This window comes from Apiotrichum porosum (assembly GCF_003942205.1).
Source record: "Apiotrichum porosum strain DSM 27194 chromosome Unknown scaffold_4, whole genome shotgun sequence".
In the NCBI taxonomy this organism is placed as follows: Eukaryota; Fungi; Basidiomycota; class Tremellomycetes; order Trichosporonales; family Trichosporonaceae; genus Apiotrichum; species Apiotrichum porosum.
In genome coordinates, this window is record NW_021167111.1 from 1,385,743 (window position 1) to 1,399,166 (window position 13,424).

The window sequence follows — 13,424 nt, forward strand, 5'->3', positions numbered from 1 at the left end:
TGTTGTTATTGTTGCTGGGTATGGGGGGGGGGTGGGTGTGAGGAGGTGTGTTTGGGAGATGGATGAGAATGGTTGTGAAGGGGGGCCAGTGGGGTTTATATTATCAACGAAGAGACAGCCTGTCGCTGGATCTCTGTGGGTGGGCGCGCGGGGAGGGGGGCACAGGGGGAGAGGGGGGGGGGGGGGGGGGGAGGAGGAGAAGAGGAGAAGAGGCTGGGGCGTTCTGCGCCTTTGGCTCCTTTGGCCTGTGCCCTCTGTGGCCGGGGAGAGAGCCGAGGAGAGGGTTGTGCACACACGCGCGTGAGCAGAGTGTGTCCCTGGCTGAGAGCCTCTCCTCGCTCATGTCCTCACTCTGTGAATGAAATTCGGGTTTTCTGACATTGATCTCTTGGCTGTGACGCGCGCATTAGTCCGGGTTCTGCCGCTGCGTCTCAAAATAAAGTGTGCCAAAAGGATCCTCTCACCCATGGCCCCCGCGCCAGGCCGCCAGGCCGCCAGGGCTGTTTAGCGCGTGACGCGTTGGACCCGGCGGGCTGGGGGGTGGCGCCGCCGCCCGTGTGTGTATGTGTCCCTGTCTCCCCCTCCTAATATGCTGCTTGAACGTCAGTGGCGTGGTGTGGCCCCCGCGCCCATCTCCTCGCTGCTGCAGTGTGTGTCAAAGCTCTCTCCTTAGTCTCCGATCTCCGAGATCAACAAAGAGAGACACGAACGAGAGACAGGATTTGAGAGAGGCTGTGCAACCACAACTCTCTCTCTTCATCAGGCTGCTCTCCAAAGTGGTGGCGGCCATCGTGACGCCGATGGGCACATCTGATTGAACACACCGAAGCGAGGAAGACGCTTGTTTGTTGTCCGTTTGCATGCATATGCACAGAGACCCGAAAATCTTTCCCCCCCCCCCCCATGTTACCATTGTCCCATGGGATGGGACAAACCGAGGACGCACAGGCGCACAGGCCAGGACACAAACCCCGTGTGGAATAGGACGAAACGTTTCCCGGGGGGGAGGGATCAGAGGATCGGAGGGACATGTTGAAACGTTTTTTGCTCTTCGTTTTCGGCATTTTACTGCTCTTGGGGGTTCTCTCTAGCTCTATACGGGGATCGGGGACTTGCTAGCTCCAGCTATTAGGCCAAATCAGGCCAACAGGCCACACACCAACCCCCCACGCCACCGCCGACGACCCTTTCAACTGATCAACTGCCTGGGCTCTGTCGGTCGTGCAGCACCACCAGCGCAGTGATCGACTAATTAGCCCCGCAGCAAAAAGGGTAAAGCGGAGAGAGGGCAGGGCACAGAAACAGCGTGACGCAAATGCACCCACACGTACCACCACCTACCCACCACCACACACACACGCTTACCACAACGAGATCTCACCGGGTTCTGGCCCCAATCCCTTGCTCTAGCTCTCTCTCTCGTGTCCATGACATTAAAGTTGCCGGTTGCCATGTCCAGACTTGCTTCTTCCAACCTCCCCCCAGTCGGGACATTGGGTTGTGGATAGACACAAGAGTCCTGTTTGGACAGACAGGGAGGTTCGGATCGGGACAAGCTTGACCTTAAGGACATGTGGTCGCGTCCATCGGCACGTCGGCACCCGGTGATGGTGTTGGTGTCGGCATATGCCAATCGCGACCCACTTTGTTGTTGTGGTCCAAACATCTCGCTAACCGTATTTAATCAATCCGCTTTAGATCGTACAAGGGCCCCTTTTCGTGTTGTTTGTGTCTGGCTGTGATTGCATGTATTTTGGGCTCACAGTGCAGACATAGACGAGGTGGTGGCACCCTCAACCTTTCAGCGAGCCGGCATTTGGCTCGTGGCCCGTGCATACCACTGGCCATTTGGTAAGCTGGTAACAAGCAAACAGGTGCTGTTTTCCATGCCCGCGTGGGACTCTTTTTCCGCACCCACTCATCAAAAGCCGTCCATATGTACTGGCACATGGCCAGACTCTCTCAGCCTCCCAAACGACGCCCAACTACATGAGCAGTGTCTCGCGGGCCGGTGAAGGCGCCGCGGAAGGAAGTCGCCGCCGCCTCGCGATCAACCATCAGTGGCTGACATGTGGCTGTGGGATCCAATCAAGGAGACAAGCGACTCCCAAGCCGCGCGCGCCGCAAGACGCATTCGCTTGTGCCGTGCACAGTTATACAGGACATACCCTCATGCATATGTCCTGTCCCTCGTCGACCTGGCTCTGGTTCTGGTCTAGCCGGCGACGGGCAAACGCAGGGCCCTTGTCCTCCCTCCTCCCTTTATGAGTTGAACGCGTCCAAGCGCGTCCCGTTCGTACAGATCGTACATGGAGAGAAGAGGGAACACGCGCAGCGGCCCTCGGGAGGCGGCAGGTTGGGGGTCATTCGACGCGTCTCAATATGTTACAGCGCAGCAGGCCAGCGTCCTGAAGCACCCCCTTCCCCGCCGGGCCGGTCCCAGGAATCCTTCCAGCAGGCCATAGAAGACAGCCCCCCCCCCCCCCCCCCCCCCCCCCGATCCTTGCTCGCTCCTCTCCATTCAGCATTCTCAAGCCTCACGACCATCGATAGACGGGGGGCCTGGAAACGGTGTGCCACATGCGGACGCCAGCAAGCGCCTTTGCGCCGACAGCCAACCCCCCTTAGCCATCCATGGTTGGCGTACGCCACCACCCCCCGTGTGTCCTATTCAATTCCTGAACTCTCTCTCTCTTTCTCGGTGGTGGCATAGCCAATGACATGCGTGCTGAAAGTATGTGTATTGCTTGTGTGCGACAGACGCGAGAGGCGATGCGGACAACATGACTCCGCCGGCAGTTGACTCCAGATGCTCGGGGCTTCGGTAAGCTTCGGTGGTGCACCTCCACTTGGCGGACGTGGTAGGCTTGCTTGTCCACCTTTGCCCTCCCATGACGCCTGTTCGTCATGACCAGCAGGACTGCATGACGATGACGTCTCTGGCTGTCGCAGACCTCCGGTCCATCCTGAGCCTACCATTGACACCCCCACCGAGGTGCACAGATGGGTATGTACAGTATGGTCTTGAAATCTCGCCCTCGCGAAAAAAGCCCCTTTTGTTCTGCGGCCATCCGTCGGGCCTCGAGGCGACGAGAGAGAGGCACAGTACAGTACTTTTTTTGTTTGGTGCCTCGTAGCAAGCGAGTGCGCGCTCCCACAACGCCGTGCGCGACGCCGTGTGCATTACCGTGCCTCGACGGGGCAGCTTCCAGAGTGCCTCGGGTTGTGGGTGTAAAAAAAGTGTAAGGTGTAACGGCGAGTGCGTCACGGAGCGGAGGGGAGCACAGGGGAACGTCATTGTCGTCATGTCGTACACCCCGGCACCTCGGCGGCCAAAGGCTGCACAAGTCGAACCCGGCCTGCAGCGCTGTAGGGAGGTGTCGCTGGCGTATCTGGCGTGACGCTTGTGAGGACGGCAGGACCCCGCTGGCCGCTGGCCCCCTTACTCGTGCAGACCCGATGCCATCATCCCGTCCGGCGTGCCATCACACCCGGTGGGAATCGCAGGCCGCAACCGACGTCAAGTGGGTACAGGACGTGCGTCGCCGAGCAACATTACAGAACCAGGCCTGCATGCGTGCCTCCCCTGTGCCCCTTGCCACTGCTTCAGTAGTTGCTCTACGTACTCTATGTAGGTCGGGTGTCTGGACTGAGCTAGCTAGGTTTTTCACTCAGATTGAACTCAAACCTCTAAAACTAGGCCAGCGATCCGGCGAGGATCCAAATATAGCTGGCCAAAGCCCACCTTCCCGCCCCGAATAGCTCCAGCTCCAGCTCCACCACTCTGCAGGATCCATTTGTTTTGACTACAGTACTTGTGGACTGAAGCGTTGCGACCGTCTTGTGTCTCTGTCGTCTGTGCTGTCCATTCCCCGCTGTCCAGGCCACGAGGCACTGACAAGGCCATGTGGGCGTTTTGCGTTGCGACGTTGCGACGTCGCAACGTCGTGGCTGAGCTCGCTGGCCGCTGCGCGCAAGCTGCTTTGGAGGCTGGACGCTGGGTAACCAAGTTATGCCTGCATTAGTGCCCGACATGTCGACAAGAAGCAGCAACAACATGCGTAAGTTGTGCCTTGCTTGCTTTCGAACCGAAGTGTGACAGGTATTATGGTGGACCGAATAAGACGGTCGTCTGCGTCGTCGTTTGTGGCACTTTGGCAGTATACGCATACTCGTCCACAGGGGCCCATGGGTGCATGGCAGCGCCAGCGCCTGCTATATAACCGGAGCCCAGAGGCCAGAGGCCATATCAGGACCCCTGTCGATCAGGCTTACCAGTGGCATCAACGTACCCGAAACCTGCCAGCTTCTGTGGTGACTGACCCCATCAAATGGCCAAAATGGCGGGGCGATGACACGTCTCCGAAACAGCACACCGACAGGAGCCACCACTTTCCCAAAATGGTCTCGGTTCATCAACTTCCACGGCAGATCGTTTCGGAAACAGTGCCGCGTCAAACACTGACGCGTCTCGTGAGACGCGTAGTGTAGCCTCCCCAAGTGGTGGCTGTTGGGACATGCACAAGTCGTGTCCGTCACCGTCGCGTCCCGCAGCCACGGGCGTGTGGTCCATTGACCACGCACCTCGGATCTGTGTGCACAGCAGCAGACAACAGGTTGTCGATGGAGCCGTCAGTATGGAAAAGCCCATGCACGTTTGTCGAGATCAAGTGAAAATGGGAAAATGGGAATGGGAGTGGGAATCCATTGACGTCCGTTTACATTGCTCAGTCTACCGTTGTCGTGAACAATTCGCCACTCAGCCAGTCGGCGACCTGTTCACCAGCCGACGTTCCAAGAACGAATGCAAACACATCACCATCACCGTCCCCAGCGGCGATAGCGAAGGTAACGGGCCGACGACGACGGGGCATTCGCCACTTGCTTGGACCCGATGGCTGATGGCCCGATTGATTTCGGCCCCACCCTGGTTAATGGCCCTTTTAAGCCCATATTTTCCTCTTTTGTCCACCCCATACCGTGCTACGGTGCAAGAGAGTACCAGCGTAAAGGTGTCCCAAAGGTGTCCCAGACACCGTGCGCGCAGCGCCTGGGGTCCAAAACCGTGCATAGCAGTGATGGGGTGTCTCTAATACAGCTTTTAAATACATAAGGGAGTGGGGGGCGCGCGCGGGTGCGTACATATGCGGCCACGTCGCCACGTTTGCGATACGCCGTGTGGTGGTTGGTGAGGTCTACACGACGACGACGAGGGCGAACAACTACAGTTACTTGATGCCGGGTCTTTCCCGGGGGTGTTTGTTTACTGGGGGCCCTGGGAGATGCCGAGGTCGTGCAGGAGACCGGTCTTGATGTCAAACACCCAACCGTGGACGTACACGGGTTTGCCCTTTGACCAGGCCTCTTTCATGGTCTAGTGGAGAGCGAGAATCAGCATTTCGCTTCCCGGGCACTGCCGCAGCACTGTATATACACTCACGGCCGAATCAACCACGTTCTTGACACTTGACCGGACATTCTCCTTGACGAGGTCGTCGGCCGTCGCGCCCGGGGGAAGCTTGTGGCGGAGCTGGATGAGGGGCGCGAGGAAGGCCCCGAGGTGGTCGTGCGAGGGCGGCGGGACGAGCGGCGCGGGTGGGGCGGCGAACGCGGCGTTGCACCCTCCGCAGTTGCTGTGGCCCACGACGACGACTGTAGCGTAGCGGGTGCGTGAATGTGTGTGCGTGTGCGTGTATGTGAGTGGAGCGTTGTCCCAAAGGGACTGGGTGATGGCCACGGCGGAGGAGGACCGTGCGCAGGCACCAAAGCGATGGCAAGAGGTGAGGGCGTGGGGAACAATGATGATAAGGACAAGCTGGTCAGCAATCGGCGACCAGCCTTCCGGGTTAGACCCACCGTGGTTGACGCCAACGTAGAGCACACCATAGTTGAGCACCGCGTTAGCCGAAGTGTCATCGGGGTGGAACTGGACAAAGCGTTAGCGGGGGGGCTGGGGGCGGCCTGTGATCCTGTGAAAGACAAAAAAGTCGCGCGGCGGCGGCGGACAAACAGCACCGCCGTGCGAGCCTCTTGCCTCTTGGGGGGTCTGCGCACCTGGTTGGCGATGTTGCGCTGGGAAACGAGTCAGCCGTCGTGTCATAGTGGGATCAGTGTGTTTGTGGACGACATGACATGATCCATGGGGGGCCAAAACGTACGTGGACAAAGACGTCTCCGGGCTTGCGCTGCATGATGACCGACTCGGTGACGCGAGAGTCCGAGCATCCCATCCAGAGCACGGGCGGCGCCTGACCCTGCGCGAGGGTGGGGAGGAACTCGGGCTGGGCAGCGTTGGTCTGAGCTGCCCACTGCTGGTTACCGGTGAGGAAGGGGGCGAGGTCGGGGAAGGCGTGGGCAGCCATCGGACGGCGTGTCTTGTAGTGCGCTTGGCGGTGAGTGACGGCGGCGCGGGGCTGGTGGCGGACGGAGCTGACGCTCAACGAGTGGGGTGGGTGTGGTAGATAGGTGAGTGGGGGTGTGGGAGTGTTATCGAGACCGGCTCGGTTGTGTTTGTGCTTTAAACTGGTAGGTAGTGAGTGGTGATGAGGATGATGAAGAGAAAGGAAGACGAGAGTGACGGAGATGGAGGGCGAGAGGATAAGACGTGGGTGAGAGGCTGGGGAAGTGTGGGGCAGGCCGCCGGCTGGACGGTCTGGCGGTCCGTTTGTGCCAAACCCTGTGGAGGTCAAACGCGTTGATGGGACATGGGGGGGAGCGCACTGATCGCACCGACCGCCACCAGAGGCCACAGAGAGCCGAGAAGGCCGAGAGGGGCCAGCGCAAGCATCAAGCATGTCAGCATCAGCGACCGCTCCCCCCGGCCCTTCACCGAACCGACACCGTAGCCGCCGGGCTGAGCGAGCGATACGGCGAACGGGCGACGTATGCGGTGCGGGGTCCGGTGCGTGGCATATGGGGAGACTTTGGTGGGGAGGGCGAGGGTGGCGGCGCGGTTCGGACAGAACGAGGCGCCGACGACGTGCTTCGTGCATTCGTGGGATCGTGGGCGCAATGGGGGGGATGAGACGGGGGTTGTCGCCAGAGTTGATCGGATAAGGCACCAGCACCACTCTGTGTGCGCATCTGTGCGAGTCTGCTTCGGTCTGTTGGCAGCAACGTGCGTGCTGGCGGAGGTGGCGCGAGGGGTATGTCGCAGCGCTCGCCGGTGGATTGTACCACTAGTCGACTGCGGTACTGTGGTGTACATTGTGCGCGTGGCAACAAGCACAAAAAGAGGTCGCGGGTGCTCACATTCACGCACAACAACATTATGCACGACATACATGAGACCGTCCCCACTCTTGGCCTCTTGGCCGCTTGTACACACTGCCAAGGAGACCAAAAATGCCCCCACAACAACTTTGCCGCCACTGCCGCAAGCCAAGCACGTCACCGCCAGAGCCACCAAAGTGACTAACCGACCCGGAACCACTCCAGGCCGCGTGTCCCCAGGCCCAGATCCCCTTTTTTCGTGCACAAAGCTTCTGATTCCCTATAACCTCCTGCAACCGAGCGCGCACGCTTCCTTCCCTCCCTCGCGCGCTTCCCTCTCTCGCATACATTTATCCCGATGCATCCGGCAGAAGAGTGTCTAGGTGGCTATGATGAGGGGGGAAAAAGTTGTGTGTCCACCGCAAGTGTGAAAGTGGAGTGCGGTCAGTCCTAACGAAAACGGGGCAGGCGAGAAGAAGAGAGACAATACAATGTCTGTTCGTTTGGCGGCCCCTCTACGAGACGAGTCTCTTTTCCGCAGTGTCATGGGTGAGAGAGAATCTACTGGGACTTCTTCACCACCTCGTCGAGCTCGGGGAGGGCAGGGGCGGGGGAAGCGGCCGCCAGCGCCTCCTCCTCGGCGCGACGCTTCTCGCGGCGCTCACGACCACGGGTGACCATCTCGGCGGGCTCGAGGTCGGCGAAGATGGCCTTGCAGGCCGTCTCGACAATGTAGCAGCCGCCAAAGTCAAAGATCATCGAGGCGGTGAGCTTGAAACGGAAGTCCCAGTTCATGTCGACGAGCTGGAGCCAGTTGTTGAGGTCGGGGAAAATGTCCATGGCGCCCGAGTAGGCGACGAGCGAGGCACCGAGAAGACCAAAGTACAGGGGTCTGTTCTCCTTGATGCCCTCACGGAAGGGACGGCCCTGGAAGTTGAGGACAAAGGTCGAGACCTGCTGCGAGAGACCGAGGAGGTAGATGGCAGTGTTGAGGAGGGTAGGCTCAAACTTCTTCTCGAGGTCGATCGGGCCGCGGTCCTCGAGCGACTGGGCGAGCGAGGTGATGTAGACCAGGCAGACAATGTGGATGGCAAACTGGGCAAGGACCGAGAGGAGAACGTAGAGGTTGAAAATGTTGCCGAGGGGACGCTCGCGCGACAGCTTCTCGACGGGCTTGGCGCGCGAGATGCAAAGGAAGCAGACCGACATGAGCATACCAGTGATGGTAACCTGGTAGTCACCAAACTTGATGCCGTCAAGGTACTGGACCGAGAGCGAGTAGGCGGTAATCAGGCAGTTGAGCGCGAGAATCTTGTACATCTGGATAGTGGCGACAAGAGTGCAGCGGCCCTGGCGGATAATGTTCGAGATGGCAGCAACGTTGGAGAGCTTGGAAGTGAAGGGGGCAGCGCACGAAGCGTCACCGAGCTTGATCTGGGGGACCTCCTGGCCGTCGTCCATGTCGGCGAGCTTGGAAGTAATGCTGCCAAGGTCAAACTTCTCCATGGGGTTCTGCTTCTTGGCCTTTTGGTGGCTGCTGGCGACCTCCTCCTGAGTCTTGACAAGCTCCGGGTAGGCCTCACGGAGGGCGGCGGGAACGGGGGGAGGAGGCTGGTTGAAGCGGGCAGAGATGCGGCACTGCTGCTCGTACACCTTCTTGAGACGCTCGTTACGCTGGTGCTCGGCAATAGCCTTGAGGTCATCCATGGAACCATCGAGAAGGGCGACACCAATGTGGGCCTGCTTGAGGGCGCCAACGTCGTTGGTACCGTCACCGGCCATGAGGGTGGTGTAGCCGAGCTCACGGAGGGTGCCGACAATGTACTCCTTCTGCGAGGGCGAGACACGGGCGTAGACCCAGGTGTGCTGGACGAGAACCTTCCACGACTCGCGGGCCTCAAACTCGCGAACAGCGGCGCCAGTGATACAAATGTCATAGTCGCGGAGAATGTCGGCATCGATGGGAAGGTTGGGGTTGACAGCGACGACCTTGGTCTCGTCGACGTTGCGCCACACGAGCTCCTCGGTCGAGCCCTCCTTGAGGTCCAGAATCATGACGTCGCGGTCGACAATCTCAACGTCACGGGCGACGTGCGAGGCAGTGAGCGGGTTGTCACCAGTGATCATGATGCAGCGGTGGGACGAGTCGGCAAGCATCTTGAGCACCTCGACGGCGTCGGGCTTGAGAGGGCAGTGGAAGACGAGGAAGCCGGCAAACTCGAGCTTGCACTCGACGTCGTCACGGTGAACGTGGGTAATCCTCTCAGGCTGGAAGTTGACCATCTGCTTGACACCAAGAGCAAGAACACGCGAACCACGGCGAGTGTAGTAGCGGTAAGTCTCCTCGTAGTGCTCGGGAACGTTGCTGTACATGGTCTTGAGAGTCTCGGGGGCACCCTTGACGGTAGCGATCCACTTCTTGCCCGACGCGTCGGTGACAGCCGAGATGGTAGACATGCGCTTGAGGGCAGACGAGAACTGGAAACGGCGGCGGATGTTGATGAGAGCACGGTTGGGGGCGTCCTTGTTGTTGGGCGAGACCATGTCACCCTTGGCAACCTTCCAGTCGAGAGCCTGGAGGGTGGTCTTCTCCATGGGGTCACCAACAACGGTACCGTCGTCGAGCAGGACGAGGGCGTGGGCGGCAGCGAGGGCAAGAGTGGTCTCCTTGCCAGTCTCGGTGACGTTGACGAGCTTCTTGGGGTCGGCAGCGTCCACACCGCAGACACCCTCGACGACGAGGTCCTCGCCAGTGATGGTACCAGTCTTGTCAAAGCAGCACACGTCGACACGGCCCGCATAGGGAATGCGGAAGGGCTCAGTGCAGAAGATGGCGTACTTTTGGAGGGCGACAAGCGAAGCGTTGACGGCAAGCGACAGCTCCATGGGGAGCTCGGGAGGAACGACCGAGGTGATGATAAGGATGCAGTCCAGGAGGAGCTTGCCCTTGGCCATGCCACGCTCAAGTCCCTTGATCCAGACGTAGGCCGAGGCGGCAATGGCGAAAATGAGAAGGAAGAGAATGAAGAGGAACGACTCAAAGTTATTGGCCGAGACACGCTCAGTGGAGAAGATCATGGTGCGGACAAGCTGGCCCTGGGTAGTACCGAAACCGGTGCGGAGGACAACAGCGAGGCAGCCGCCGTCGGGGGTCTTCTGGCCACCCTCGCCGGGCTTCTCGACCTGCAGGGCCTTGGTGCCCGAGAAGAGGACCGAGTTGCGGTCGGCGCCGTTAATGTCGAGACGGTCGTCACCCTCACGGAGCTCGACGCTCTCCTTGAGGAGAGGGGTCGACTCGCCCGAAAGCATGGCCTCGTTGACAATGCAGGTGCCGCGGAGAAGAAGGAGGTCGCAGGGGATACCAGAGTCAGGCTTGGTGCGGAGAATCGAGACAACGTCGCCGGGAACGAGCTCGGACGACGTGACCTCGGCCCACTTGCCGTCACGGAAAGTCTGGACGGGGTAAGGGGTGATGCTCATGGTGCGGAACTCGGTGAGCGTGCGGACGCGCTGGAAGACGACGGTGCACTCGAACACGATGAGCATGAACGCAGTGAAGAGCGAATAGTACCAGTACTCGTCGAGGCACCAGAGGGCGACACAGAACATCTGGAAGATGAAGAAGGGGGCGACGGCATGCTCGGCGAAGAGCTCGACAAACTTGGGAATGGGGATATGGCACTCGTTGGCGCCGTAGGTGGCCTTGAGAACGTCGAGGATGGGAGGGAGCTGGCCGGCGACGACGGGGACCTTGCCGTTCTTGGGGGCGTGTGTAAAGATGCCCTTGGAAGCCTGGAAAAGCGCAAGAGGGGGCGCCGAGTCGCAGGGGTAAGGGATGAGGGTGAAGACGTCATGCTCAGCCGTGTAGACGTACGTGTCGCGCTGGTAGATGAACGAGTAGGTGGGCTCGCTGGCGCCGGGGGCGTTCTTGGAGTCGAGCTTGACCATTTCACCGTGACCACGGCCCTTGACGGGGACGACGCGGACCGACGAGGCGGCCTTGAACGAGTCGGCGCGGCGGTAGCAGACGAAAGCACGGATGGCATTGCTCCAGCGTGTGGCGAGGAAGCTCAGCGCGTGACCGGCAAACAACAGAACACAGTAGATGAAGGTCCACTCCTCCGAGACGACCCAGTCATCGTAACGGTGGTAGTAGGTGTAGTAGAGAACCGGGTAGAGCGCTGGAACACTTGGTTAGCTATGTTTCTGCCTAAAGGAGGCAACGAGCGAGTGCAATGGGCGCAGCAAGGTCACTTACAAAGGAATGGAAGGCCATAGACACGAAGTGCGATGGGGATGGGGTTTTGCAACCGGATCCACTCGATCTCGGACGACGTGATGGGCGGCCGCGATGGGCTGTGGGGGGTAAGCATTGGTGCTGAGATGGAGAGTAGAGGGTGGGGTATGCAAGGGAGGGGAGGCAGAACTTACTCGCGCATGGTGAAGGAAAAAGGGGTTGGTTGTGGGTGGTTGTGGCAAAGAGGACAAGTTACGCGCCGCCTTTGAAGATGACGACCAAGCCCCGTATACCGCTGTGGGCCGTTGGGTGGATCTTTTCCTGGAGATCTCGCCCAAAGTTGGCCCGCTGGCCGCTGGCCGCTGATTATGACACGACGACACGCAACCACCACCCACACCACGCTGGGACCGGCATTAGCCGCCGGCCATTGCGCCACCCACAGCAGCCAGAGCCAGGCAGCCCGCACACGCATGCACACGCAGAGCCCACCCAGCGGCCACCAAGAGCACCCACCCCGCCCACCGCCCACACCCAGCCGGCCAGCTGCCACGGAGCCAACACCCCGCAACCGCCGAATTTGCCTCCGTGTGGGACGTGGGCCCCACGCTGTCATCGCGTGGCGCTGGACCGCACGCACACAGGGAAAGACACAACCGCCCCCCCTCTGGCGCGCGCAGCCGAACACCTCCACGTCTCGGATTCCATCTGCGCACCCATTCTTTGGAGCCACCACACGATTATCCTCACCCCCCCCAAACCCCATCTCTCCCACCCACCCGGTCTCATCCACCACCTTCCCCACAACCCCCGCCCTTATCCACCAGCGCAACGCGCAGACGGCTAGCAATGGGCATCAACATCTTCCGCTTCCTCGGTACGTCCAGCATGACTCGTGACATACCCACCCACACTACTGGCGCGTGGAAACTCGCGCGCTCGCGTTCTTTTCCCCGGTTTGGGCAAGTCGTTGCCCATCTTCGGGCGATAGTCACGGCGCGTCACGACCCTTCAACAATAATATACAATAACAGAGAAACACCTTGTACTGACATGTGCTCTCCCTCCCTCAGGCGATATGTCGCACCTTGCGTCCATCTTCATCTTGTTGCACAAGATCCAGACGTCGCGGTCATGCCGTGGCATCTCGTTCAAGTCCCAGGTCCTGTACTTTATCGTCTTTGTGACCCGGTACCTTGACGTCCTCACCACCTTCCACAACCTGTACAACACGCTCATGAAGCTCTTCTTCATCGGCGCAACCGCGTACACCTTGTACCTCATGAAGGTCAAGTTCCGCCCCACCCAGGACGCCGCGCTCGACACGTTCAACATTGCGTACATTCTCGGGCCCTCGTTCCTCCTGGGCCTCATCTTCCACCTGCGCGCAGCGGGCCTCAACCCCTTTGTCGAGATCACTTGGAGCTTCTCCATCTGGCTGGAGAGCGTCGCCATCCTGCCCCAGCTCTTCATGCTCCAGCGTACCGGCGAGGCAGAGACCATTACCACACACTACCTCGCCGCGCTGGGTCTCTACCGTGCCCTCTACATCCCCAACTGGATCTACCGGTGAGTAAAAGGACGGTGACGACGACGACCACTTTTTGCTGACCCGTCTAGCTACTTCACCGACGGCGGCTTTGACCCCATCGCCGTCACCGCCGGTATCATCCAGACGGCCATCTACGCCGACTTTGGCTACATTGTATGTTTCCCATCCGTCGTGTTCTGTTCTGTTCTGTTCTGGTTCTGTGCTGACCCTCGTTTCTCCCAGTACGTTACCAAGGTGCTCCGCGGCGAGAAGTTTGAGCTGCCCGCTTAAATGCCACTCTGGCATGGTAGACTGCGCTTCTTGCGCTCCGGAGGGAATATATATCCACCCACGGTCACGACCCCCAACCGTGTCATAGAATTGACAATGCATGACGACATGTAAGGCATGTTTGATGAAGAGAAGAGGAGAAGACTATGCAAC

At 59.7% G+C, this 13,424-nt stretch overlaps 3 protein-coding genes across 3 annotated transcripts; 1 reads left to right on the top strand and 2 right to left on the bottom strand.

The window, feature by feature from the left end:
* Positions 1–5,263: 5,263 nt before the first annotated feature.
* Positions 5,264–7,207, bottom strand: EHS24_007251 (uncharacterized protein; the record flags this gene model as incomplete). Its single annotated transcript, XM_028622623.1, has 5 exons — positions 5,264–5,374; positions 5,441–5,926; positions 6,055–6,072; positions 6,159–6,676; positions 6,721–7,207. The coding sequence occupies 5 exons, from the start codon at positions 7,205–7,207 to the stop codon at positions 5,264–5,266; spliced, it is 1,620 nt and encodes a 539-aa protein (XP_028477515.1).
* Positions 7,208–7,773: 566 nt separating this feature from the next.
* Positions 7,774–11,651, bottom strand: EHS24_007252 (uncharacterized protein; the record flags this gene model as incomplete). The annotated part of the gene is made up of 3 exons (XM_028622624.1): positions 7,774–11,393; positions 11,471–11,568; positions 11,644–11,651. The coding sequence occupies 3 exons, from the start codon at positions 11,649–11,651 to the stop codon at positions 7,774–7,776; spliced, it is 3,726 nt and encodes a 1,241-aa protein (XP_028477516.1).
* Positions 11,652–12,527: 876 nt separating this feature from the next.
* On the top strand, positions 12,528–13,271 carry ERD2 (endoplasmic reticulum retention protein; the record flags this gene model as incomplete). The annotated part of the gene is made up of 3 exons (XM_028622625.1): positions 12,528–13,018; positions 13,070–13,154; positions 13,224–13,271. The coding sequence occupies 3 exons, from the start codon at positions 12,528–12,530 to the stop codon at positions 13,269–13,271; spliced, it is 624 nt and encodes a 207-aa protein (XP_028477517.1).
* Between the last annotated feature and the right edge of the window lie 153 nt (positions 13,272–13,424).